The sequence below is a fragment of the Gavialis gangeticus genome, unplaced genomic scaffold, assembly GCF_001723915.1.
Source record: "Gavialis gangeticus isolate Ggan-Ray unplaced genomic scaffold, GavGan_comp1, whole genome shotgun sequence".
In the NCBI taxonomy this organism is placed as follows: Eukaryota; Metazoa; Chordata; order Crocodylia; family Gavialidae; genus Gavialis; species Gavialis gangeticus.
The window spans coordinates 97593712-97621650 of NW_017729025.1; the positions used below are offsets into that span (position 1 = coordinate 97593712).

The 27939-nt window shown below is 42.6% G+C and overlaps 1 protein-coding gene across 22 annotated transcripts in view; it reads right to left on the reverse strand.

Moving 5' to 3' along the window:
* The window catches only part of MADD (MAP kinase activating death domain), a 160657-nt gene that overhangs the window by 75446 nt on the left and 57272 nt on the right, over positions 1-27939 (reverse strand). For 8 of the 22 annotated variants that reach the window (XM_019519263.1, XM_019519257.1, XM_019519262.1 and 5 more), the window contains 6 exons: positions 27657-27799; positions 26151-26252; positions 23698-23800; positions 22180-22366; positions 21824-21974; positions 13497-13703 (listed from right to left, as the gene is read on the reverse strand). In XM_019519263.1, coding sequence (XP_019374808.1) covers positions 13497-13703; positions 21824-21974; positions 22180-22366; positions 23698-23800; positions 26151-26252; positions 27657-27799 — 893 coding nt within the window. Of the gene's footprint in view, positions 1-1119; positions 1174-13496; positions 13704-21823; positions 21975-22179; positions 22367-23697; positions 23801-24244; positions 24305-25295; positions 25335-26150; positions 26253-27656; positions 27800-27939 lie in introns of all 22 variants that reach the window. The other 14 variants (XM_019519251.1, XM_019519250.1, XM_019519248.1 and 11 more) reach the window with 6 other exon arrangements.

Below are 27939 nucleotides of genomic sequence, written 5' to 3' on the forward strand. Positions count from 1 at the left end.
GGGGACAGGATGGGTGATGGAGTGAAAGGTGCATGTTAAAAGCAATTTATCAAACTGTGATCACCACCACATGTATGCATTTTTTAAAAAATTTTATATAGACATTTCTATGTACATCTCTGTGTGCACAGGAAGGCGTGTCATTAAAACTGATCAGAATGTGATCAATCCTCACCCATGTCTTTGGCTGTTAGTTCTTTCCCCTACCTTCTGTCAGTGTGTCCATTTGTTCTGTCCTTGTTTTTAAGCATGTATGCTCTGCAAGGCAGGAACTGTGCCGTCTCTTATGTTTGGACAGCATCTAGCACACTGTGGGTACTATTTGAAATCAGTCACACACAGATATATGTAACCATACAGTAGTTATTCCATACATACTCTACAAAGCTTTATAGTATGAGTGCAAGTAGTGCACATATCAATGCCAGTAGATGCTATAACAGGTAAATATAGAAATCAGGCTCTTTGCAAACTCTACAAATGGTCCCCAGCCATCTAATTCATCCCATACCCTTAACATGATGCACAAATTAACCTCATAAGAAAGAATCGCCCCTTTTTTTTTTAGCTAGCACCATTATGAAATACAATTTTTCATGTATCCCCAATTCCTCTCTCCTTCAAAAGAGATTTCTTGCTGCAGTTAAATAGGGATTACAAATCACTCATTGGTAGTTAATACCTAAACACACAAATCTGCCATTCCTGGGGAATCTGAAGGAGCAGAGAACTCCATCTCACCATGATTCAGAAACAAACTACTTATTAACACCATCATTTTGCTGGCTAAAATAGCCTGTGTGCCTCATAAGAAGGGGAGACAGATTATCAGGGTAAAATCCAAATACTGGTGAAGTGACGAGGAGGTAGGACTTGCTGACCCCTTTCTCCACACAGAAGTTCAGGAAAGAGGAGACAGTTTGCATTTGAACACTTGAGTTCTCTAGGGCCAATCTACTCAGCATCCCCTGGGGGGGCAGGGTTTCACCTCAATTACAAACTCTCTGGTTGTGTGGGCATAAGAACTTGTCCATAGATGGAGGCTCACCCCAGGCTCAGGGAGTTGGCAGTTATGGGGAGGCTGGGGGAGTCAGTTTCTGGGTTTCATCATTTCCTTACTCTGTTTTTCCAAAGCTTTTTGCTTTTTCACTTCCTGGTGCTTGTTCCACAATTCTACCCAAGATGCATTGCAAGCAGGAAAGAAAGAAAGAGAGTCAGAGGCTGGTCAGATAGGCGAAAATGGAAAAAACAAAAAGTAAAAGAGATACCCACCCCTGCACCTACAAACAAACAGAATTAATGACCACTAGTGAGTGAAAGGTTAAATTAACACCATTCCGCAAGAAATCAATGTTAGGAGTAGAGAGCTGCATCATCTCCTGTTAACAGGATGTCAAAAATTAGGAATGACTACAGCAATGAACTGGTTGAGTAAAAATAGGTTTTAGAAGCACACCCACCCAATACAATCCGTCTACTTTTGTGGGAAGGACTGATTTCAGGACAGGTGGTTTGGTATTTTCTCCCCAAAATTTAGATGATCACAAAACCCAATATATTATTTAACCACGTAACACACACACTCTTCCCCCAAAAATAAGCTGTCCAAAATTGAGGTGCATGTCTTGAGCAGGAAAGCTGATTTTCTTTGCCAGAATAGGAACATAGAGGAACAGAAGCATGAAGACATTGTGCTTCAAAATGGCTGCCCAGTTCTTAGCCCTTATCAGTAAGCAGGAAAGGCGCAATTTAGTATTAACCCTTTCATAGATGCTCTCAAATTGGAAGCGGTTTTTAGCTAAGCAGACCAACCCCCCCCCTCCAAGAGAGAAGTGGGTAGCCAATCTGAAGCACAGTATCTTCACGAAAAAGCCAGCTCTAAGTCACAACTGGAAAAAAATTCTGCATTCTGCCTTTCAAAAAAAGTACATGTGTTATGTGGGCTGTGAGATATTCAAGAAAATATGACATTAACGGAACTGTTTCCACATAGTCTGAATAATTGTCCAAGAAATGCACAGAAGGAGCAGCATTCCTCAGAAAACTGAGATTTCATTTTAAACTGTTTATATTAAAATCCTTGGTTAATACTAACATCATAAAAAAACCTGTAAAATAAACAGGAGGATTCTATCAAATCAGAATTCACTCAAGTGCTGGGCTCTAGATCCAGGAGATTGAATTTCTCAACCCCTCTAAGTTGCTCCTTGTCAGGATATAGAAAATGGAAAATGGAAGAAAAGTGAAAAATCAAGATTCTAGTCATGCCAAATGCCATCCTCCAAGACTTGACTAGGTTGTAGCTCTTCTTCCCTGATGGAGTCAGAGTATTCCAGGGAAAGTGCACAATGCAGAGGGCTAGCAGGAGTTTTTGGAGTCTATGCACACACTCTCCCTTTCACTAACCCTGGGATGAGGTAGAAAATGCAAGCACCACCCACTTCCACCAAGATTCTGCAGCTTTCTAAGATGTATTCATTTTATGCTTGGAAACTTCAAATTATTCCAGGTGCTGGCCTGGTGATCCAGTGGCAGCATGACAAGTTGACATGCTGGAGGCTCTAGTCTGAATACTGAGTTTCATGCTTGCTCTCTCAACAGGGTAATGAAGGGTGGGAATACTACAGAAGCAGAATACTCAGTTCTCAGAAAAGCAGAGAAAGGAGACAGGTGCATAACACCGTACTGTTCTGGAGCAATTCCTCCTGGTTAACCAAAGGCACTGATGGTATGGCAAGCAACACCATCCCTACCCTGCAGATGGCAGAAAGGCAGGAAATCATGGGCTTGAAATCAGGGAAGAAAACGAAGCGGAAGGGAAAAAAAAAAAAAAAAACCAGCTGACAAGGAGGTCTCTAAGACTACAGGATGACTCCAAAGAGACAGTTACAACTTTGGAGGAGAGTCCATTCTTCTCCCCAACACTTCCTGGCCTCCAAGGTAGACAGCAGTGGGTAAATTGGGAAGACAGCTGCAAGCCACTTATTTCTGCTTATTAGCTACAGCAGCTGTGACTGATGGATGTTCTTCCCTATAGACCAGCAGACAGTACATGAACAAAAGATGCACCTTTTTTTAGGGTTAAACAACATTCTGTAGGCTTGGCTGCAATTTCCTATAGTTGAGCACACACTACCATGAAGAGGCAAAGACAGGCTTTCCCTGTACCATATTCACTATATGCCCTATTTAATTCTGCCTTGCATCTTAGAACCCCCTCTAGGCGACAGTTATCATGGGATCAAACAGCTCCATCACAACAGTTCCCTTGTTGATGTGCCCCCACTGGTTCTTAGAGTAATTACTCTACATTCTCAGTTATATCTTGGTCCAAAGGGACTTTTGTAAGACCTAGCATAAAAAATAAATTTCAGGATTTCCTGCAGACTGCTTCTTAACAGAAAAAGGAGAGATCATCTAATAAATCTGATTAGGAATATAAACTACCAGAGGGATGGCATGACATACAAACCTGAACACAAGTACAGCAGGTGGCAACAATCAGCAAGGATCCAACATGCTTAAATCACTGATGTCAGGGGTCAAGCTTACCTGGCTCACCTACCTGCTGCCAATGGCCACGTCCGCTAGGCCTGCAGGGCCCCAGATGCTGTGGCAGGATTCACAGCACTAACTGCATCCCCAAACTCCTTGGCCTACTAGACCAGAGAGACCAGACCACAGACTGCATCTGGCTCATAGGTCATATACTCGACACTCCAGACTCAAGTGTTTCCTCTTCACAAAACAATTGCAAGGAGTCTCCAAATATAAAATAAATCTGGCCCACAGTTCTGGGAAAATACTGGACAGTTTTCATCGTAGACTGCTGTACTACTAACTTCAACATCAACACCGCCAGGAGTGACCAGGAATAACGGTCACAAGCTGCCAGAGGGTTGGTTTAGGTTGGACATCAGGAGGTGCTATTTCATGGTCAGGGCGGCTAGGGTCTGGAACCAACTTCCAAGAGAGATGCTGCGGGCTCCTACCCTGGGGGTTTTTAAGAGGAGGTTAGATGAACACCTTACTGGGGTCGTTTGACCCCAGTACTCTTTCCTGCCATGGCAGGGGGTCGGACTAGATGATCTGCTCAGGTCCCTTCCGACCCTAAAAACTATGAAACTATGAAACTATTTAATATTAAAAAGCCTTCTACTAGGCTTCTCCACAAGAGAAGGCTAAGGGGGGACCTGGTGACTGTCTATAGACTCACTAGGGGGGACCAGAGGGGTTTGGGGGAGACTCTGTTTCCCCTAGCGCCCGCTGGCATAACAAGGAGTAATGGGCACAAGCTGATGGAGAGGAGGTATAGATTGGACATCCGCAAAAACTACTTCACGGTTAGGGCGGCTAGGAGCTGGAACCAACTTCCAAGGGAAGTGGTGCTGGCCCCTACCCTGGGGGTCTTTAAGAAGAGGCTGGATGCCTACCTGGCTGGACTCGTTTGAGTCCCATTTCTCTTTTTGGGGTTTTTTGTTGTTCTCCCGCCCTGGCGGGGGGTCGGGCTAGAAGATCTACTAGGTCCCTTCCGACCCTTAATCTATGAATCTAATCTATGAATCTAGGCCAAGCTAAGAAATTGCCCAGTGGAAACCTGGTTTTTACAAAGTAAAAGAAAACATTTTTTCCTCACAGTTTGCCCTGTCATGTTTAGCAGGACAGTATCAAGAACAGAAACAAAATAATATAGATAGAAACAAGAGAGAGAATACAGTAACATAACTAGGGTGGGGCAAGGAAGCCACTTGTCCCCAGCACCAACTATGAGGGGGTACCAGGATCTCTAGCTCCCCGCTTCCCAGGAGTCTTTGCCAAGGCATGGGAAGCTTTGCATTGCCCCTACCAGGTCATAGAAGCAAAGTAGGGAAGTGTCACACCAATCAGTGTATTGGGGAGGGGGGGGGAAGAGGGGTGAGTAAAGTGAGCAAAATACTGCTCCTCCCAACCCCAGGGAGCTTTTGCCTGAGCAGGCACAGCTCTGCTCCCAATATGTATATTAGGAGACCTGTTCCTTGCCAATAGAAACTACCATCTTCCAAATCAGACTAGAGAATGCTCCTGAGGGTGCTGAGGGAGTTGGTCAGTGTGGCTGCAGAGCCACTGGCCATTATTTTTGAAAACTCATGGCTGTTGGGAAGGTCCTGGACAATTGGAAAATGGCAAATATAGTGCCCATCTTTAAGGAAGGGAAGAAGGAGGATATGGGGAACTACACACTGGCTAGCCTCACCTTGCTCCCTGGAAAAATCATGGAGCAGATCCTCAAGGAATCCATTTCTGAGCACTTGGAGTAGAAGGAGGTGATTAGGAACAGCTGGTATGGATTCACCAAGGGCAAGTCATGCCCGACCAACCTTATTGCCTCCTCGGACAAGATGACTGGCTCTGTGGATGCAGGAGGAGTGGTAGATGTGATCTACCTTGACCTTAGCAAGATTTTTGGTACAGACTGCCACAGCATTTTCACAAACAAGCTAAGGAAAAATAGGTTAGATGAACAGACTGTAAGGTGGACAGAAAACTGGCTGGATCATCCGGCTCAAAGGGTATTAATCAATAGCTTGATGTCTAGTTGGTAGCTATTATCAAGCGGAGGCCCCAGGAGTTGGTCCTGGGGCCAGTTTTGTTCAGTATCTTCATCAGTGATCTCAAAGATGGGATGGAGTGCACCCTTAGCAAGTCTGCAGGTGACATAAAGCTGTGGGGAGTACTAGATACGCTGGCAGGTAGGGCTAGAATTCAGAGAGACCTGGACAAATTGGAGGACTGGACCAAATGAAATACCACGTGGTTCAGTAAGGATGAATGCAAAGTCCTGCACTTGAGACAGAACAATCCTGGTACAGGTTGGGGACCTGTTGACTAAGCAGCAGCTCTGCAGAAAAAGAACTGCAGATTGCGGTGGACAATAAGCTGAATATGTGCCAACAGTGTGCCCTTGTTGCAAAGAAGGCTAACAATATGCTGGGCTACTACATTAATAGGAGTGTTGCCAGCAGATCAAGGGAAGTGATTATTCTTCTCTGTTCAGCACTGGTAAGGCCACATTTCATACAGAAGTAGGGCTGGAAGGGACCTCAAGATGTCATTTAGTCCAATGCAGGGACTGAACCTGTGACCTTGGTGTTATTAGCACCTGGAGTAGCGTGTTCAGTTTTGGGCCTCCCACTACAGAAAGGATGTGGACAGATTGGAGAGAGTCCAGTGGAGGGCAATGAAAATGGTTGTGCGGTTGGGGAACATGAATTACAAGGAGAGGCTGAGGGAACTGTGTGTCTAGAGAAGAGAAGACTGAGTGGGGATTTAATAGCACCCTACCTGAAGGGTGGCTCCAAAAAGGATGCAGCTAAACTGTTCTCCGTGCTGAGAGATGACAGAACAAGAAGAAACTGTCTCAAGTTGCAGCAAGGGAAGTTTAAGTTAGATATTAGGAACAGCTTTCTTACTAGTAGGGTAATAAAGCACTGGAACAGGTTACCCAGAGAGGTTGTGGAATCTCCATCCTTGGAGGTTAAGACCCAGCTAGATAAAGCCTTGGCTGGGATGATATAGTTGGAGATAGTTTTGCTTCGAGCAGGGGGTTGAACTAGATGACAACCCTGATTTTCTATGGTTCTATGATGCATCTCAGCAGTGGATGGAAAAATCTGGAAATTCTTACCTCCAACAGAATATAATTCCTTGTCAGAGACAGTCTTGCTTCAGAAGGGCTTTTTGCGTTTTGTCTCTAGCTTTTGAAGACTTTGTTTCTCTAGTCTTTGCTGTTTTGGCTTTTGCTGATGTCTGTTTTGTTAGGTTTTTCCCCAGTAACTAGCTGGTCCTAGACTTAATTCTTATGCCCAAAGAGTTGTTGCATTTTTAGAGCTCTTGCCACTGCAGTGAAAGCGAGAGGTTTGGAGTTTAGATTTTAGATTGTGTTTTGGATCCTATATTGTAAGATCTATATTTACACCAGACACTTTTTTCTCTAGCATAAAGAGAATCTAACAAACTTGGATTAGATGGAAAATCTTTTGTTCTCAGTGTGATCTGCGGACAATTGCATCAGATGTCCCACATTTGGTGATCACCTTGAATTAAAGGGAGATCATTCAGCACTTCTAGCACAATAGCTCCTTTTTGATTTTATGGAGGTTTCAACATAAGATCTAATCTTAAAAGGTCCTACATGTGCCCATGGCAAATTCATAGCCAAGCCCAAAACTACCGATTTTTAAATATCTTCATTTATAGATTCTCTCTTCTTTTGAGGTGGGTCTCTTTGGAGGAAGAAGCATTTTAAAATACGCATTGAATTACTGATTAAGCGAAGTATGCTCGAGTTTTGGTGGTAGTTTACAGCCTCCAGTGGTATAAAAGCAACAGGAAAAAAATGTTGTCATTAAGTCTTTTGGTAAAGCAGATGTTATGAAGAAAAATCTGAATAATGGAGCTTTTGCTTGCATCAGTTCAAAAGAAAACATACTAGAGTTTAAAAACAGTTCACCAGGATGAATGGAGATGCATCATCTACGGGACCATTTTTTGCTAGTGGCCCAGTTCACGTGTATTGTTAATCTGGTAATGGAATTGTTCATGAAATCTAAAAATACAGCAACTAATTATATGCAGTTTTTTTCATATTCTACAGGCAATGCAACTAGGAAGACAACAAAGCTTCCTTGTATGAGTCCCATTGCTGTTTTTGACCTTCCTCATAAAGTAGCTGATTGCTTGTAAATCTCCAAATATGTGTTTTTGTATTCATAGTCCCTGGCAATGGGAAGTATATTAGCAAAGTTCTTTTTGTTCATGCTAGGTAGATCACATCCACCACTCCCCCCGCATCCACAGAACCAGTCATCTTATCAGAGAAGGCAATCAGGTTGGTCAGGCATGACTTGCCCTTGGTGAATCCACACCAGCTGTTCCTAATCACCGCCTTCTACTCCAAGTGCTCAGAAATGGATTCCTTGAGGATCTGCTCCATGATTTTTCCAGGGAGCAAGGTGAGGCTAGCCAGTGTGTAGTTCCCCATATCCTCCTTCTTCCCTTCCTTAAAGATGGGCACTATATTTGCCATTTTCCAGTTGTCCAGGACCTTCCCAACAGCCATGAGTTTTCAAAGATAATGGCCAGTGGCTCTGCAGTCACACTGACCAACTCCCTCAGCACCCTCAGGAGCATTCTGTCTGGCCCCATGGCCACATCCAGCTTTTCTAAGCAGTTCCTAATCTCTACTTTCACCACTGTCAGCTGTTCACCTCCTCCTCAAACTGCAGCCAGGTATCATAGTCTGGTAGCTGACCTTGCCTGTGAAGACTGAGGTAAAAAAGGAATTGAGTACTTCCATCTTTTCTGCATCATCTGTCACTAGGTTGCCTCCTCCATTCAGTAAAGGACCCACACTTTCCCTGATCTTATTCATATACCAACCAAGTTCCAGGGATCAGCAAACAGTCCACATCTCTACCCTTCCTAGCATCTCATGGAATCAGAAAACTTAAAGTTTACATCTGAACAGAGTTAAAAAAATTAGATGAATAGTGAATGGAGGAAACACATCCCTTTAGTGGAGTCTCTTTGGTAGATCCAAACTAGAGACCTGGACATGGATTCCACCATATTCTGGTGTTAAGTTCTGGACTCCTGCTCAGTGCAAGTGTAACTGGGAACACTAGCCCTGTTACTAGAAAGCGGTGAGGCCCCTTTAAAGGCAGTTTTTAGAGCAAGCCAGCAGAGCAGGGGTTAAAGGACAGCTCTGTAGTCAGGTTAGCTGACTGGGGCATCACATGACTAGGAGAGGGCTTAGGCCAGAGCTATAGAAGCCCTGGGGTTGAGCCAGCCAGAGAGTTGCAGACTACAGGACTCCTAAATTCCCAAGGAGGCTGAAAGAAAGCGGCTCAGAGGGCTGGGGAACAAGAAAGAGTGACCCAGAGAGAGGGAGAAAGACTCTTGGTACGCAGGCATACAGCGTTCATTTTCTTCTTATGTTATAGCCCAGGGCCTTAGTGTTTATGTTGCAGTTTAAACCGGTTTGGGCTGGGACTATAAGGTGAGGTTTTCAGAGGTCCCATTAGTATCCCAGGTGTGCTTGTCTTGAGCCCTGCAGGGGTAGGTTCAAGGCAGAGCATGGGCTGGGGCCCAGATGTCAGGCCTAGAGCAGTAGGCTCGGGCTGCATGACCAGTCAGAGTAGAGGGGCAGAAGCTGGGAAGGCTAAAACCCCAACAAAAAGGGAAAAGAAAGGCCTGGAGTGGCCTGGAGACGCTGGAACAAGCGCCCCCCTGATTGGAGATTCAAAGTCTGTGAGGCATGGGGTACGGTGCAAGGGATGCATGGAGCTGTGCAGTTAGCCCTTAAGGCAAGGGACCCACACCTCCAGGTGTCCCTTGAAGCAAGACCAAGCCTGGGAAGCACTGGGGCAGCCTGTTCCCAGAGTGAATAAGGAAAAAGAGGGATTTTGGGGGCCTACAGGGGCTTGCTACCACCATGGAGATGGTGCCCTTTTACAACAAGGGAGATGGAATGCATGAGAGAAGATAGCAAATAATCAGGTGGGAAGCAATTGTCATCAACACTAGCCATGTGTTTCAGCTTTTTTTCTGGGTCTGGAAATATCTTTCTTTCTTCCCACCGTCTTTCTGCAGCAAAATTCCTATCACGAACCACTTCTTATATCAAGATCCTTCTCCACCTCATCTTTTTATCTTCTACTGCCCTCAATATCCAACCTCAGCACTCCATATGGTATCCTGTCCTTGTACATTCTTTTCACACATTCAAAAACCATCAAAAACCAAAAACCTCTGTCTTTCTATTCGTGTCTTCCAAGTCTCCTCCCAAAAACTGCCCTCAGAAAATGCATTTCTGCAACTTGCAGCCAGGTGAAATCTATCTTCATTAGAAACCCAGCCTAGGTGGTTATACAAAACCACCAAGATGTAATTTATCCTGTAACATAACTAAACTTCACTTCCTTCAGGACATTCCTGCCCCACACTTACCCCTTCATGCTTCTGTAAAAGTTCCCGGCAAGCTGCAATCATCTTGCCAGTTCTCCAGTCCTTCCATCACCAGTGATCACTGAGCCAAGATATTTAAATCCATTCAAAATATTTAACATTTCCCCTCTTAACAAAAGTCTTTCACATAGGTGATGCCTTTAAGATAATTTATGGAAGAAGTGCACTATCATATCATCAACTAACATAGCCTTCACTTCTTTTCATGACCACATTGAAATGTAAACAAATACACCACCTAAGCTCAAGCCATGCCTCAAGTGAAAGCTTTCCATCTGTCCTACCTTGTCTGCACACAACATTCACTGACTTGGTAAATTCTTTTAATAACAATTCACAAAAGCTTTACTCCTATTTTAACCTTTCCAACTCTTCTCAATTTTTTCTCATGACATACTATCATAGGCCTTCTCATTATCCTTAAAGATGGGGATGCTTTTTATGTTCTACTTGCAAACTTCTTTATGTTGCACAAATCCACCAAAGGCTATTAAGTTAGACACTGCTAGCATCTGTCCTGAAAAGCCTTAAGCACTGGTGGCAATGTATGAAAATTTTAAAAACCTCAGGCTGATTTCCAGGTCCCAGGTGAGCCTACTAGACTGACAAGTAAAATAGCTCCTTCTTCGTAAATTGAATAAGCAAGCAAGAATCTGAAACAACTGAGGGAAGGAAATGCAATGCCTCTTTACATCAGAACTACACTTTAAATCACTGATTTAAATGAACAGGTAAAACTTGTCAGCTTTCATCCTAAGCACAGTACTAGATCTACAGCCATGCTCTAGGTTACAACCATATCTGCTCTTACCGCATGGACCAGGATGCATACCTTAATGATTTAGAGAAGGGATTTCTAAAATTACAGTACAATCCCCAAATTGTAGCTACTTAAAAATCAAATGAAGCCAGACTCAGACTTCACACCAATCTGCTACAGTACCCAGAACAAGGACAAGAGGCCTTCTGGTAATCACCTACAGTCCCCACCTTGAACACCTACTACTGCCCTCTAACCATCCTGGAAAAGGACAACCATCTCAAGACAGCTATGGGAGACAAGACTGTCCAGGCTTATAGGCAGTCCCCACCCCCTCACCCCCAATGGCATCTGTCAAGAAACAGGCTACTTAACTCCTATACTCACCAAGGCAGTAGGATTTGCAATGGACCCAGATGCCTGCTGTGCCCCAACATCAAGACAGCCCACATCATCAGTGGACCAAATAGCATTCCAAGTTCACTGACATGCAAGTTCACCAACGTCGTAAAAGCCATCACCCACTAACACTGTCCCTCTAATGTCTACATTAGACAGATGGGGCAAATGTGAAAGAATGAATGAACATCAACCTGATATTAGCGCCCAAAAGACAAAAAGGCTGGTGGCAGAATACTTTAACCTTGCTGGACACTGCATTGCTGAGGGTGGCACAGTTCTTAGGCAGCAAACTTCTAAAAACTGATCTGAACATGAAGTTACAAAACAAGAACTTATCTACAGACTGGATTGTGTTATGTATAGTTTAAATAGTGACAACAGATTCTTATCTCATACCCTAGATTAGCTTGTGACCCCTTTGTTCCTATGGGTTCTTTGCTTGTATGCCTCTCCAAGCACTACCCCTGTCCCTCAGGCCCCTCTCCCTTCCTACCTGTTGTATTCAAATCACTCTCCCCACTCTATACACTGCTCTCTGTCCATCCTTTCACAGCATCTGATGAAGTAAGCTCCAGTTCATGAAAGCTTATGTTATATATATCTAAGTTAGTTAGACTATAAGATGCAAATCAACCTTACCTTCTGCTCAATTTCAGACTAACTACATCACCCAGTTAGAGAATGTTCCATTAAGAACGTGAGACAGCCCAGCCCTTCAGACCGGCTTTAATAATTCTGATTTTGTCCAATTGCTTCATTCTCTCTTGCATTTAATAGCTTCAGCAAGTGGCAACTATTGAAACTGTGAAGAGCAAAATCAGAAATTAACTTGTTCCCTGTTGCTTAGCACACTGCTAATTGTTCAAGGATGCTCCTCTGCCGGTAACAGTTTCAATGGTAAATATTAAAACAGAAAAATAGCATTTAGCACTTCTGGAGCGCAACCTTTTCCCATGGTGCATCAGAAACATGGAGACACTGATCCTTACAACACCCATATGCAAGAAGTAGATCATTAGTTTCAGGCAAAAAGCAGAGCTGACTGTCCAGTCCAGTCAGTGCTGTGCCTTCTGTCTGTACAATTGTCTCAGGCTAAGAGCTTCCATCTTCCTGACTTTTTAGCAGAAGATAGGTTCTCCTTTTCCAAGAAAATGTATCCACGTTTTGTCCTTCTCAGAACAAAAGCAAGTATATACCCTGAAGGAACTCAGACCCCCAAAGTTTGATCTTAGGAATACGATTACATTTTTGTTACCTAGAGAATTTCCAAATAGACTAAAAACCTCCAATTGTTCTAATACGCACTCCACCTTCTCTTGCATCAAGAAAACATATTGGGTCAGAGGATGCACCATCCACTAAAAGGAATTAATTTCTGACTGTGGCCATTATGTGAAAGTAGGAAGAGAAAGAAAAGGGAAAAGCTAGCTTCATTAGCTATTGCTTTTTCATACAACTATGTTTTTTTTTCCCAGTTAAACAAAATGAGACTGGGAAAACACCAAGACAAGGCTAGCAGATGCTGTTTAGGCAGGCAGAAAGGCAGCTTGTCTGCCAGGAAGTGGAAAGAACATCCATCAGTCCAACTTAAAGAAAATGAAAAGCAGCAAAATTCCTTCCTAAGGATTTTGTTATCCACCAGCAGATAGTGACACCCCGTATCTATTGTATACCCTAGATACCTTCATCCTATTATTATAAGGCATGGCAAAAGCTACCAGGATTTTTTGTTTTAGTTAATTCCTTCTGTACTAGGTATTTCCAAAGTCCTCAAGGTCCCTGCCTTATGCTGTCATCTCCCTCAAGTTACTTTATGGGTATGCCTATACCACTTAATTATGACACCAGGTAGTGTTGTACCAAAATATTGCGCTGAAACAGAAGCATAGCCATCTCAGTGTGGCACTGCATGCATACTAACCAGCTAAGGTGAGAGGCAAAGCCAACTGGTGCACACATATGGCACTAAGTTGGCTATATTATTGCCATTTTGAGAGGTAATGAGTGGAACACTACTGTGTCTCAATAAGGCTCTGCTTGGCATAAGACATAACTTGTGCTTCCTGAAAATATCAGCCCTGCACTGCTCACCAAATTGTATTTTATGCATCAGCTGTACTTGGAAAGATTTAAAATTAAAAAGCTTCTGGAAAACCAAACTGCCCTGAAAAATACTCCTCCCAGAGTGAGAGAAGATGGGAGTGACTGGTCCTTGCAATCCAGGTGCAAATGAAGCGCGTTACTGTAGCAATGAAGGGAAGTGTGTTAAAATGGGGAGGATGCAAGTAGAACCCTTCCTCCGGTATTCCTCATGCACATCAATACACACCAATGGAAGCAATAAAATTTTCTTCCTTTAGACTCCTCGTGTCAAACTCCCTTGGCCCTTTCCCTGCCGGGCTTGGAGCCCTGGGCATGAGTTGAGGTACTGGCAGTTGCACCACAGGCTTCGGCTCCACCCTCATGGCTAAACCAGGGTCCTTGCCAACAGGAGTGGCTGCTCCATCTGTTGGACTGCGTTTTCTTTTTTCGGGTTCTTTAAGAGAAAAGAGAAGAAAAGCAGCAAACAATGTTTAAGACAGAGAAAACAAGAGAGCAAGAGGTGGGGTAGAAGCAGGTAAGGAAATAAGAAAAGGTAAGGCAGATGTTAGCTCAGTGTTATGATAGCGTCAATACCAAAAAGAGACACTTCTCAGATTTAGACTCAGATTTCACCATGAGCAGCACTGCAAAGAGCAGGGGATGAGATGCACCTTGGCACCACTGGAATTATTTTACAGTTTTCTTGGTCAGACCATTGGCTCCTTCAGTTTGATGTGAGGGCCACTCCCAGTTCCTGTGAGACTAACAGATCCAAATTCCATGTGGGTTCATTTTGTCAATGGCTTCAATGCTCTTCTGAGTGACTGGCAACTCAATGTCCCATTCCAGTCATCATTCTCAGAGGTCACTGTGGTTTGCAGGTGACCAAAGGCAGATGAAACAGTGCAGCAGAATACTAGAGTACTAGTGTACCAGCTCCCACACTAACTCAGTTCTCTTCATACTGAAAGCTTAGAAATGTTTCTTTTCTCTGATATGGTAATAGCAAGGTCTCTTCTCACTAAGCTATCTGGGGTGGGGCAGCCTGATCCACCCAGAATGTCGTTTCTGGAACTTAAACAAGTTTCTCTTTCTGTGAAGAAGTAGCAAATACAAATTACCTCTATTGAAATTCTGGCCAGTGTCACCTGGTCAGCAGGTATAAATGATGAAAGTTGCAGCTGATTACCTAGGACAGTGGTTCTGAACCTTTTTCAGTCAACGTACCCCTGGGTCTCAGAGTGAGACTTCATGTACCCCCTAGGAGCAACACTTCCAGTGCGAGGTTGACGTATGGAGCAGGAGCAGGATATCTGGTTTCCATGCGCCTGCATGTTTTACGGCAGTAAAACCCTGGCAATTTCAAATTGTCGAGACTTTTTTTAGGCCCTGCAACCTGTGTTAGACAATGTATAAAATATATCTCACATACCCCCTGATGATGTTTCACGTACCCCCTGGGGGTACATGTATCACCGGTTCAGAACCGCTGACCTAGGAGTTCCTAATTTCATAGATTTTTAAGTGGCAGGAGGAAAAATTGTGACCTTGTAGTAATAGGAAGTAGTAGCCTGCTTTTTGAGAGACACTGTTTGCAGGGGTTGATAACAGAGGGGAGGGAACTGCCTATAAGCCAGGACAGGTTTGTCCCCCATAGCTATCTTGAGACAGTAGTCTTTTTCCAATAGTGCTCAGCCTATGACCTGTGAGCTGAATCCAGCCCATGGGACTCCCCATGGGTCCAGAAATTTGGTGGCAGGGGAGCTGTGGCACTACTCATTCCCATGGCTGCCACCACTCCCCCACTGCCAAGTTTGTAGACCTGTGTGGAACCCCAGGAGCATAGTTCACCTATATGGGTGATCTGGGACCAGACTAGCCCCGCACACCAGAACCAACCACGGACTGATCCAGTGTGCCAGCCTAAACCAGCTCATGGACAGGCCCAAAGCCACAGGACTGAATGGGTTGGTCATCACTCTTCTAGTCTACCCTGCATAACACAGGGCAAGGAATTCTGCTGCAGTTCAGTGAAAAACAGTTGTTGGGCGTGAATCACTTCAATCTTTTAGAAAGATCAAATCTAGCCTTAATTTAAAAATCTAAAAAAATGAAGAGTTCGCCACAATCCTTGTCAAGTTATTCCACTGTTTAAAATCATATTTCTAGCGTGAATCTGACTAGCTTTAGCCACTGGGTCTCATCATACCTTTGTCTGCTGTCTTAAGACCACTGCTCTCAGAAATCTTTTCCTGATGTAGGCACTTGGGGCATTTATATACATACTGTTTTCCCACAACATGTCAGAGATCCGATGCTTCAAATTAAACGAGTCTGCTCTGTACGCGAGCTGAGGCGAACTGTGCTGCACCGTGTGCAGCTGTATAAGTGGCGAAATGCGTGTCAGCACACAGAAAATGGCGGCAGTGCAGTTTTGAACTATGGTGCCTCGAAGGTGTTTTAGTTCAAAAGCGTGCCACTGCCATTTTGTCAGCGTTGACGTGCATTTTGCCGCTTCTATAACTGCAAGTGTCACAGTGCCAAGCACTTTTCAAAGTGCCCAGCTCTGCAGTGCTTACATGTGTAAAAATGCCCTTGTATTGTAGGAATTTACTTATTGAAAAAAAAGTTAGACTGCAACCAAGTGCCTTAAATTCTCCAAAGGAAAGATGATTTCTCATTTCCTCAAGTCAGTCTTGTGGTTCTTTTCTGGACCCTCTCCAACTTTTCCAATCCCATTTTAGATTTCCTTTAGTTCCCAATATGCTCCTTCTTATTGCCTCTAATTGGGTTGATCCTAGAATTCTCACTAATACCTTTGAATCCTCTTAGCAATTCCATTTGTTTCTTAATTTATAATTTATACTTGGTACTATCCTTTTCCACTCCAACCCTCCTTTTGTAAAATATCATTGGACCCGTGCTCTTTGTGGCTGTTAAAAACCTGCAGAGATGGTAATAACAGATTGTGAGATTTTTTTCCTCTTCAGGAAGGGACAGTAGCAACTGCCTTGCAAAGGTAAGAAAAATCCTTGATGAGGACAGGTCACTTATGTGTGTCAACTTAATAGAAGAATCTGGGTCCCTTTGAATTCAGTGTGCAGTTAAAATATTAAACCAGGTTATTTTAATATGGTCAAACATGTGGTTATACATCTAGGAACCAAGAGCATTAGCTATGCTTAGAGGATTGGGAACTAAATCCTAGAATGCTGCATCTCAGAAAAGAGCTTGAAGAATCATGGTAGGTAATCAGCTGACCATGAACTTTCAGTGTAGTCCTGTGACCAAAAGACCCGATACAGTCCTTGAATGCTTAAAGAGGAATATAGGAAGGTTATATATGACCCCTGGTGAGGTCTATTTCTAGTGTCCATGTCTTAAAATGGAAGTTAAAAAGTTGGAGAGGGCTCATTCTCTTGATCCTGACATCTCACTAAATATCATTCCTTTTCACGGAAGCTGCAGACAAGGCAGTTGTAAGGCAACTCCAGACAGCTCTAAATTTAAAAAAATTCCTTTATGCCCGATTAGTAGCGTTTTAGATGCACAAATGGCACAGGCAGTATTGAGAACAGTGTTACTATGGTAATGGGTGCTTTTAGCAGCAAATCGTAAATACAGCATTTGTTTAATAATCTGATTAGCAGGTCACGTTTACCTCATGGAAAGCTGCATTTAAATTCCATGGCAAGGTCCCTGGGTTCTACAGCACTGGCAGTTCTGATGCAAACTTGAAATTCTGTGCGGCTTTATTAGAATTAAAATACCAGGCCGTTTAGTGAATTCAAATATATTAAAATGAACAGTATAAATCAATATAGAAGTCCCTGGTGTGAGTAGGTATTTAATCCATTTCATTTTACATTGTCCTCATGTTTTGCATCCTCAATACACTTAATGCTTTTCTATTAATGCCCCATAATTGCATCACAGAAGTCATCTGGGGCAAAGATGGAGGTTTTAGCAGCTATATAGGGGCTAGATAAGGCTTCTGACACTTGGGAAGCCTTGGAGACAGCTAGTTTCGTTAACTATTTCTGTGCTATGCATTTTGGTAGTGTTAGAGTGATATTGTAGCTGTGATGGTCTAGGAATTATGCAAGGCAAGGATTTCTTAGGGTGATGCATCTTAGGCAAGCCTCTGAATGCCAGAATGTCTTATATTTGATGAAGAATATCTTGCATTGAAAAGCTTGTCTAATTCTATCCCATAAAGGCAATTGGCTCCACAGAAGATACCACCTCATAAAATCCATGCCTCTAGGCATTTTTTGTCTTTTAACATTTAAATGGTCATCTTGCAGTTGGAGAAAATACCTGTGCATATTGATTCAGTTTAAATTAAATGGACAGATAAATAGAACTTGGTCTGGAAAAAAAAGGCTATCAATTTAAACTGGAGAAATGTTAATAAATTAAAGAACTACCTAATGCAATCAACTGCATTAAAGAACTGAGGGACTTTAAACAAGGGAAGATCTGGATTTCCTTTTTACATCAAAAGAAACTTTGTAAGTCTGAAACTTGTATCCCAAGCAAAAGGGAAGAATTCCATACCACACACAGCAAAACATTTGTCAGGAAAAAGCAGAGCTTGTAAAGAATGGAAAAAAGTACTGATCAATAAGGAAAGTTATGCCTTAGAAAGCAAGAAATGTAGGGCTAAACTGAATTGCCAGAAGTCAAGATTAGTTAGTCCTTGCAAAGGAAATTTAATAGAGAAAAGAATTATTTACAGCCATGTAAATGAGAGAGAGAGAGAGAGAATGCAAAATAAGTGGCTCTGCTAAAAAATGAGGATGAGCTAGTTAGAGTTCCAAAATTAAATTAATACTTTGCTTCAGTTTTCAATAAGGAAGCAGATGTAATCACAAGGTTATAGGCAGAATAACTGTAGAAATGAGTCTTAAGGAAATGGAAATGACCAAAACCAAGCCAGGTATTTAATACATTCAAGTCCAGGGAATCAGCAAACCTCCACTGCAGACTACTAAAAGACCTTTAACAGCTTCAGTAATAAGGTATCCCAATAAGTCTATCATTCTGGTTGTTGCATTATATAAAGCAGGAAATTATAGGGATTTCAAAAAAAGGTAAGGACATAACTAGAGAAGAAACAAATTGTGCTGAAAAAGAACTACTGTCTTGAAGAAGGTTACTAGTGAAATTATTCAAGGGGGAACCTTGGGACCTCTCAGTATATATTTTCTTAGCAACCTTGGCACAAAAAGAAGAGCATACTAATAATATTTGCTAATAATACAAAAAGTTTGGAGTCACAGTTGAAAAAGAGAAGGGTTAGAATACCATATAGAAAGAAGCAGATGGCCCTGATGACTTGTATAACAGAAATCAGATGAAGTTTAATATTACAAAGTACAAGGCCATGCTCTTTAAGAGTAATATCTTATAAGAGAAGCTACCATAATAAGTTAAGAGCTCATCATTTGGAAACAATGGAGAGAGAGCTCTGGGTGCAACAAATGACTACAACATGACTGAACACCTTTATGTGATACAAGAATGAAAACCAATGCATCAGACAAGGCTTCTTCTAGTAGAGAGAAGCATTTGTACTCTTGTAGAAAGCACTGGGGAGATTTCATCTGCAATATTAAGTACAATTCTGATCTGCCTGTTCAAGATGAATCTGAACTGAAACAGGTGCAGAGAAGGGTTATGAAAATGATCAGGGGACTGGACAGCCTACTTTACAAGAGAAGACTTTGTAACATAAACAAAGCATGAATAAATTTAGCCTGGAAATGAGAAGACAATTTCAAAGAATTAGAGCAGTGAGGTTCTGAAGTAACCTTCCACCAGGAGCAGTGGAGCTTCATTATTTTGTGAAAGCAATTATATAACATAGGTGCCCAAGTACAGGGGACCGCATTTGGTGACCTAGGAAGTCCCTTCTCAGTCACCTATTCCTTCTTTGAGGTTTCAGTGATAAGTCACTGAGGTCAGCATGGACAATTCAAGGCTCTCAGAGCTGTGGTCCTACACTGTTTGCAGATAAGAAAACAATACTGAACTAGATACACTTTGCTTACGTGTTCAAGGCTTTCTTCATAATCATAAGATTTAGAAACTGTTGGGTATTTTTTTTAAATTAAAGCTTAATTGCAAGAATATATTTCCATGACAAATGATGGAGTCAGTGCCAGTCATGGAGTACAGGAGGCCTTTTGGCAGTGATTAAATGAGAACGATATCCCTGGTTATATTACATCAGTCTGCAACCTTTGAGACCTCTGCCTGGGAGGTGTTGTCTCACTTGTACCTTGGTGGAGTTGGTAGAGGAAAGGCTTCTAGGGATTCTGCTCCTTCCACTAAAACATGTGATAGTGATGATGTACTTACTTTCCCCATAAAAGATTTATCAATTTGAATTCTTCTTTTCATTAATGTTTTAAATTATCTAAAGGTGGCAGAAAAAACATGTTTATACGTTAAAATGGCATGTAAGTTAGTTATTAAAGAAAGGAAGCCCTGAAGAAAGTAAAAATGTAAATTGAATTTCTCTCAGCTAAAAGAACAGTTTGTTCCTTCAAACAGAGACTCTTCCAGGCTTTTGCTGAATTAGATTCAATATACACACTGTTATCTGCTGATATAATATGAAAGGATGTGCTCCTATTTCTTTTTAATTGGAGAAAACTGGCACTATATTTGATCACTGAGTTTCTGCCTCAGTGACCAGGACTCAAGTATTTACCATCATGCTGTACAGACAGTACTCTGTCCTGACCCCACTGATCCGCTCAGACAAGAAAAAAGGAAACTAAACAGCATTACCACCTGCTTGTCAAGCAGCTCATGGGACGTAAAGGAATGCAAAACTAGAATTCCTATCACCAAGTTTTCCCTCCCTTTCTATTATTCTCTATCTCCCTCTGTCCAAGAAATGCCCAGCTTAGCCAACCAAGACTGGTTTAATCTTACAATGTTTTGTGGTGACCAGGAAGGTGAAGTAAAGGCAATATTGTGCAGCCCAAACTCCAATGAAAGATTTGCTTCTTAACAGATCAGCCTGAACAAAGAAAATACAATTTGCCAAACATTTCCCAGAGTTAGGTGAATAGTTAGTCCCAGCATGGCAAATGACATAATGATTCATTTGACATTACTGGTTATCTTCCAGCAACTGAACTTTAATTATCCAATGCGGAAACTGCATTTTCTGACCTTTTCCTCTTTCCTTTTTATGTACACATTTATTATTTTAGCACAAAACTAAAGATCTAAAACACAGCACCTAAAACAAGCTCTTTTTTTTCCAATTAGGACTTTTAACCCCACCTGAGAATACAGTCAAGTACAGTTTTCTGTTGGAAAAAATTGTGTGTGAAAAGACAAGAAGGGAAAGAGAAGTTGATTAACCTTTCAGGTTTTTTGTGTTTTGCTTTTATTTTCTTCGCTTACATTTAATTAAATGTTTACAAGTTGTTCTTTGTTTGGGGAGGTTACGTATAAAATGAAGGCCCCGAAACAGAAGTCAAAACCTAAATTTCTGTTAACAATGTGGTCATAAAACAGTAGAAAATAGGATAAATGTTCTAAATTTGCTATCTACACTGAGACAGGATGCAGCAAAATCTGAATTTATTCCCTAACTTGTTCAGTGTTGCCTGCAATGCCACCAACAGAGGCCACCACCAAATACAGTCACCTTTCCATAAAGGTAAATTCTGTTTATGCTTTCTTAGAGCTTAACTGGGGCTTGGACCCAGTAAAGGAGAAAGGCTAGTCTAGAAGAGTAGAAACATATTATATCCACTCTTTCACCTAGAATGTAATGCTACTTTTCCCACTTCGGCCCCAGTATGGCACAGCTGCAGGGAACTGATTAGATAGTACTAATTTGTTGTGATTTTTCACACATGGTATTTGTATGGTATTTCCTCTTGGACAAAGGTTTTCCCTTCATTATCCAGGTGTTTTCACCTCCAGTCAGGATTGCTGTAATATGTCTGTTTGACTAGCCTCTGCAATTTTCTGCTGATGCTGAACAGACGTATCAGTGTGAAGATACTGCCATTACATTTGCATTCTACACATGACACTGGCTACTTGCTCTGTTCCAGGTGTCCTTTGAAGTGTTCATTAGAATCTTCAAAGGCCAATATATATACTTGAAACCCTAATTAGAGGCCCGATGACTCCTATGCCCAGCCATTACAGCTGTGGTCCTGCTGAACATATCTGCCTGGAACTCAGCTTTCTAAGGCTATGCAGAGAACATTCTCATCTGAAGGTCTGGGCTTTAAGAAATCCCACTTCATTGTTGTCTGAGATGCTTTTTGCCTCTGAGAGCTATATTCTTTAGATTGTGTTGTACAGATTGTGTTTTCCATTACAATTTGGGTTGGGCATGTTGTTTCAGACCACTCAGTACCTTAAGCATATTTGAGCTCTGTGTTTTTATGAATTAGGATGCAGCACCTATATATCTTAAGGATGGTACAAAAATAGCCATGAATTTATATACAGAAGCCAGAAAGTATCTAACTCCCCAAAAGTTACCCTAGATGCTCCACTATAGGACAGTGTTGTTTCTATGTCTCTTACCTTTGTTATAGTAGTGAGTATGGGCTATCTCCAACAGGCCAAAGACACTGGCCATGCCACCCAGGCCAGCATTTGCATATGAGTGTTCCAGGCTTGACACGGTACATTTGAGCAAATCCAGCATCCCTTTGTAAACCTTGCGGCTGATTTCCTGTAATACGAGAGGCTGCCTCAGAAATGAGAAATCCATCCCAGCACATATAAGCTATGCTGGGATCCAACTATCTTTGGCTTCTAAACTATTTTCTATTAACAGAGTTTAGGAGATAATTTAAGATATCACCTTTCAACACTCCCTACAGACCAAAGCTGGGCACAAGACCAGTTTGAGTAACACAGGGGGAATGAGCACTGACCACATCCTGGATGACATCCTGCCGAGCATCCTCCTCTGACTGGATAGTGCGATTCAGTTTGCTCAGCACAAAGACGCGGAGCTGCTCGCTCTCTAGCAGACGGCGGACTCTTTTCATGTTCAGCCAGCCTACACCCTGCGCGTCAAGAACATTGTGCACCACCTCCTTCAGGAACTGCTGATTCTCACTGCAGGATGGAAAGAGGGGGATAACAAGCACAAAGTAACTAGTTCCGCTATACAGTTTGAAGACCTAAGATATGACCTGGCCAGGACAACTGCACAGACATATTCCATACCAAAACTGCATTTATGAGGGGAGTATCTAAATCCAGTTCACTGTACTACTAACATAATTTCATCTACCCTAACCCATGTTTTACAGAAGCTGATCTCATCAAACTGCTCTAACTCAAAATACTCCTAGCTCCCCAGTGCAATTGGGCTAGGCTACTACTGCAGTATCTAACCTAATCCAGCTGCATCTTAACCAGGAGCAGAAAGGAAAGAGACTAGTGAGTTTATCATGGTGTTTTCCTCCCCTGTCCCTTGTCCCCCCCCTGCCTATGCCTGCCTAGCCCCACCACCTGTGCCTGCCCTCCAGTCCCTGCTCTCTGCTGCAGCCTGCCCCCAATGCCCTGCTTTCTACACCCCCCTGCCAGTGCTCACCCCTTACAGCCTGCCCTCCACCTCCTTCTCCCCAGCACAGCTGACCCCCCTGTGCCTGGCCTCTGCACTCTCTGCCCACCCTCCCCTCTTACCTTCTGCTGCAGCTCTGATTCTCCAGGGCATTGAGCAGCAGCAGTACCCTGGCCCTGCTCCAGTCCAGCCTGGCCCAGCCCAGCTAAAGAGAAGTGGTGACAACTCCTGGCCAGGGCAGGTAGCGGCTGCAGGGACCAGAGCTGGAGCAGAAGGTAAGGTGGGGAAGGGGAGGTGGAAGCTTGGTGGGGAGAAGTAAGGGCAGGGGGAGAGGCTACAGGTCCCCCCACACCTCATGGTCATCCCCCCCCATATTCCCCCTGCTGCATACCTCATCCCCTGATAAACAAGCATTTCCAGCAGGGGCAGACAATGGCTTAGCTCTGCTTCAGGTCCAAGTTGAGGACCAAACCTGGAGCCAAGCCAGTGTTTGCCCTGGGCTGTACTCAAATCCAAGATGAGGCCTCCCTCCACCCCTGGTGTGGCTGGGGATAAGGGGGGAAACTCATCTTGGATTTGAGTAAATATGGTAATTCAAGACCAAGAGTCTTCTAAGAACCCAGACTGCAGGAGGAGACCCTTCAGAGCACAAAGTTACATAGATTTGAGCACAAACTCTAAGGCTGCCAATACCTTCAAACTTTGGGGGTAAAAGCATCCTCTGAAAACTTAAGACCAGGAAGAATACACACCTTGCCAAAAAGGCCAACACCAAAGTCACCATCTTCAACAGAAAATATAAACAAGCATTTCCACAGGGGATCAGGGAACTTCCCTACCAGCGATGTGTATGCAAATAAGGTTTTAGTGCAACTTTTACCTGGAATTACTGGTTCGTCCCTGAGGTGATGGAGACTCCCTCTTCACTGTTGGACTGTGCTTAATAACTGATGATTTCTGATCCACCAGGGCCCGCCGATTCCCTAGTTAGAATGAAAGAATAGTTATCAAAAAGGGAATCTGTGCCCATAGGAGTAACAAGAGACACTAAAGTTGGCTAACACTCCAATTAAATAACAGATAACAGACTTTGAACAAAATGGGAACTCAAAAAGCAGAAACAAATACCATATTCTAGCATCACACATCGGCAGAAAACAGTAATGGGAACAATGCAGAAAGAGAAGAAAAGATCATAATGGGAGCAGGAGGTGAAGGGCAGGTGAAGCTTGGCTGCTCTGCATGCAGTTCTACAAGAACTCTCTTCAGATTAGAGACACTATGTGTAAAAGCACAATGCATGGAGGGGTGGGCTAGTATAGATTATGTGACACTGGTTACCCAGTGAGAAAGGTAGCCCAAAAGGCAGGCACAGAGGATGCTGGGAGTTGTTACATCATGCACAGCTCATGCTGTAGGGAACCCACCTTCATTGCTTACTGGGCCAGCTTCAGTAATAATCTCCATTATAGTATTTAACCCAAATACTGGGACACAAAATACACAATTAGTACTGTACTACAAAGTCACCACCCCTCCACCAAAAATCCAAGGCAGATTCCAGATTCCTCCCAGCCCCACCTCAGAACAAAACCCAATGACAATTGAGTAGAAAGGATGCTTGACGGCCCAGAGATAGCAGGGGCCAGCATATTTAAATAAAAGACAGGCCTTGCCCTGAAATTTGGTACCTGGGAACCAAGGTATTGCACCTTCCATTCAAAAAACACCTGCAGCACTGAGAAAGTGAATGGATGTGCGTGAAACAAAAATTAAAAAAGGATGGAAAAAATTCATAAAATAGCAATGAAATGGAGTTTACAGAGAAACAATCCCCAGCATCATCTCCCTTCACAGAGTTACAAATGCAAAGTACCACATACACTTGGGAAGAGCAAGAGTTATATAGCTATCTTAAATCTGTATAGAGACACAAAGACATTTAGAAAACATTTGATATGTAAGTGGACCTACCAAGGCCAGCATGCACACACAACACACACATACCTCTATATGTACACAGAACAGACTGCTGTTAAGAGAAAGCCCAGACTCATTTCCTGACATTCACATTAAAAAAACCTCCAGTTAGAGTTGTCAAGAAAAGAAGGGAAAAAACTGCTGGAGATGAGAGGTAAAGCATGAATATGAAATGAGAAAACCCATCACTGTTTTCTTCCAATGTGTGGAATCAACAACAAAATTAACTAAAACAATACTACTGTAAAGTGCCCACACTAACACAGCTGTGCTTCCTACCCTGCACAACTGGAAATGGGAATACACCAATTAGTAGGAGATGCCCAGAAAATAATTGTGCAGCGTCTTTCCTAATATTTGCACCAAACCAAACCTGGTCTTCTCATTTTACACCCAAGGAAGGAATATTCATTTCAAAATCAAAATCCAAAGTCAAAACACAAAACCCAACTTTTGGCCTTTGTTACAAGGTCAAAGTTCAGCAAACATCATACCAACCTTCATCCACATCCCTTCCCACTTCCAGATTAAAGTAATCTTTACCGATGAAAATGATGAGGAGGAAAAAAATAAATAAAATCAACGTATTAAAACATAACAGTAGATCCTAGTAATATAGAAGAACCCAAAAAAAAGCAAACAAAGCCTTACTCTAGCTTGGCAACTGAAAAGGTCTCAATGCAAAAATAATAACAAGCCAAATAACTTCCATTATCATAACTACCTCTAGGTTAGACTGTACTGGGTAATGCCCTCGTGTACCAGGGTCAGTTCTCCAGACTCCACTCCATATTGCTTTGTAGCACTACAAAGGAGAAAGCAGTGCTCTGCTTAAGGAAGCTATTACACACAGGCTTAGGGACAAACCTTCATTCCCAAATGAGTGCTACTGTAGTAATATTTTACCTCTCTTCAGGAGAATTTCCATCTGGCAGGCTGAAAATATTAATTAAGCCTGAATCTGCATGGGAAATAGGTATTCTCCTAATTGTACAGAGGAAAACTGAGGCAGTTCAGAACAGACTTTCCCAAAGTCCAAGGAAATAAGCAGAACACACCCTAGAATCCTGCTGTCTGTCATGCTAACTGCTGAAGTGTACGTAATTCTGTATGTTCAAGTGAAATAATGGAAGATACAGAAGACTTTCTCCTTCCTCACAAACACCCCAGTGCTGGAAAGAAAACCTACTGCCGTGTCAAAAGCCTATCCAAAATGAACACTGACCCAAGTCCCCAGAAAGCCATTCACTGTCCCCACCCCCCAGAATGATTTTTTGGGGTCAAGTCCTTGAACTGTTTGGTAGCCTGACAAACTTCAGAAGGCAGCAGCTGGCAAAGGGAAGAAGTGGTTACCTTTCAGGCTGGGGAAGGGAGTGTTTTTGTCTCTCCCAGCTTTGGTTGGTAAAGCTAAATTGGATAAACTGAAACTTGTGCTGTGGTTCCGGTAGAGGCTGCCTACAACAGAAGAATAAAGACAATTAAATGTCTATGCTCAGTGCACACACACAATTAACTCACTCTACCTACAATTCACCTTCTTATTCAGATTTTGGAAGCTACACATCCCTAGCACTTCAGTTACATTCTGTATTCCTTTGTGCCCCTGAAAGACCAATATTAGCCCAATGAAATATTTTTCTACAAGTAATCGGATTTTTTAAGAGTTTAAAAATCTTATCTAGGTTTTCATACCATGTTTCACTAGTATGGTATCAGAGCATCCCAAGGGTGCTGCAGACCATCTGGTAATATCCCATATTCTCTCCTCCAAGTCATAAGATTAAGTCTTTTGTATTTTCAGATTGACTCTTCCTTGGGGGTGAATGAACTAGCATCAGATGAGGAAACAGAATTCTTAAAAATCTTCAAGTCATGCAAGCTCAAACTAAGAATTATGGATAGGGCCTTGTGCACTCCAAGACTGAAGAATTTGCCAAAATAACCATTTTTGACATAGAATTATACTCCACAATCTGAGTTTTCTATGATAAAGAGAAAAGTTTTCTAGCACTTTTGGTTGTGCTGAAAATCTTTAAGAACATGTTTGAATGCAACTAATGCAGTCATCTGCCCAAGTCTACAGATAGCCTGAAATCATTCCTCTCAGATAAAAAGGGCAGCTAACCCTGAAATCACCATGCTACAGCAAATCATTTAAGAGAAACATGTAGTTAACACTTTTATCCCACTAGCCCAAAGTCCCTCTCTTAAGTTTGGGCCAAGCACCAAAAGTCCCAGCTGCATTCCTGACCCACTCCTGCATGAAAACATCTGTAATCATTGTCAGTATATTCCATTGCATGTTAACAGAAAAACTGCAACTGTGGGGCTTGGGTAAAGAATCTGAATGTAATATCTGAACAAACAAAAAGGGCCATTGGATCTACTACACTCTCATGTTGAAATAATTAAATACATCACTTTTTTAATTTAAACTAAGCTGCTACACAATTTCCAGTCTGTACATCAGCGCAGCACAAAGTCCAAGGGTCTTAATATAGAATTAGGCCCAACTTACTGAAAAAACCATGAAGTATCTTCAGTCACAGGTCCTGTGACTCCCAGAGTGATCTCTGGTAGAGCTGATGAAAGCTTTAAAGTTCAGCTGTCCTCCTGGAGAAGCTTAAAGGTGCTCTTCACCAGAGGTGTGACAGGGCAGTAGCAGCACACAGAGCAGTGGTGGCTGTTATTTTTGCCCCTTGTTTCCCCAAGTCAATGCTGGGGGCTGCTGCATCAGTTGCCCTCCCTTACTTACGTTACTGCTCTTCACCTTGTTCTCACACCCTATTCCACGCCCCTCTCCAAATGACACTGAAGTACAATCATTAACATTGGTTTAGGGGATGCAACAATACATACTGGCAAAAGACATGATGCCGCCCCCAAAACCTTCACTGCTGTTGTTGGAGATAGTGGAATTTGGGGAGCTAGCCCGAGAGTCTGACTCTGCATCAGAGTCATTGGCCAGTTTTAAACTGTTGGGACGCAGTGGCTTCTGAGACCTTAAAAAACAAAGATAGAGATGTTATTCATGGCCTTTCACAGACTTTCAGTAGCATCCCCTCCCCTTGTCCCTTTTCCTTCTATAGAATATTTTTTCTTTCTGCCAGTCTTTTCCTAGCATCTGACAACATAGGTTTTT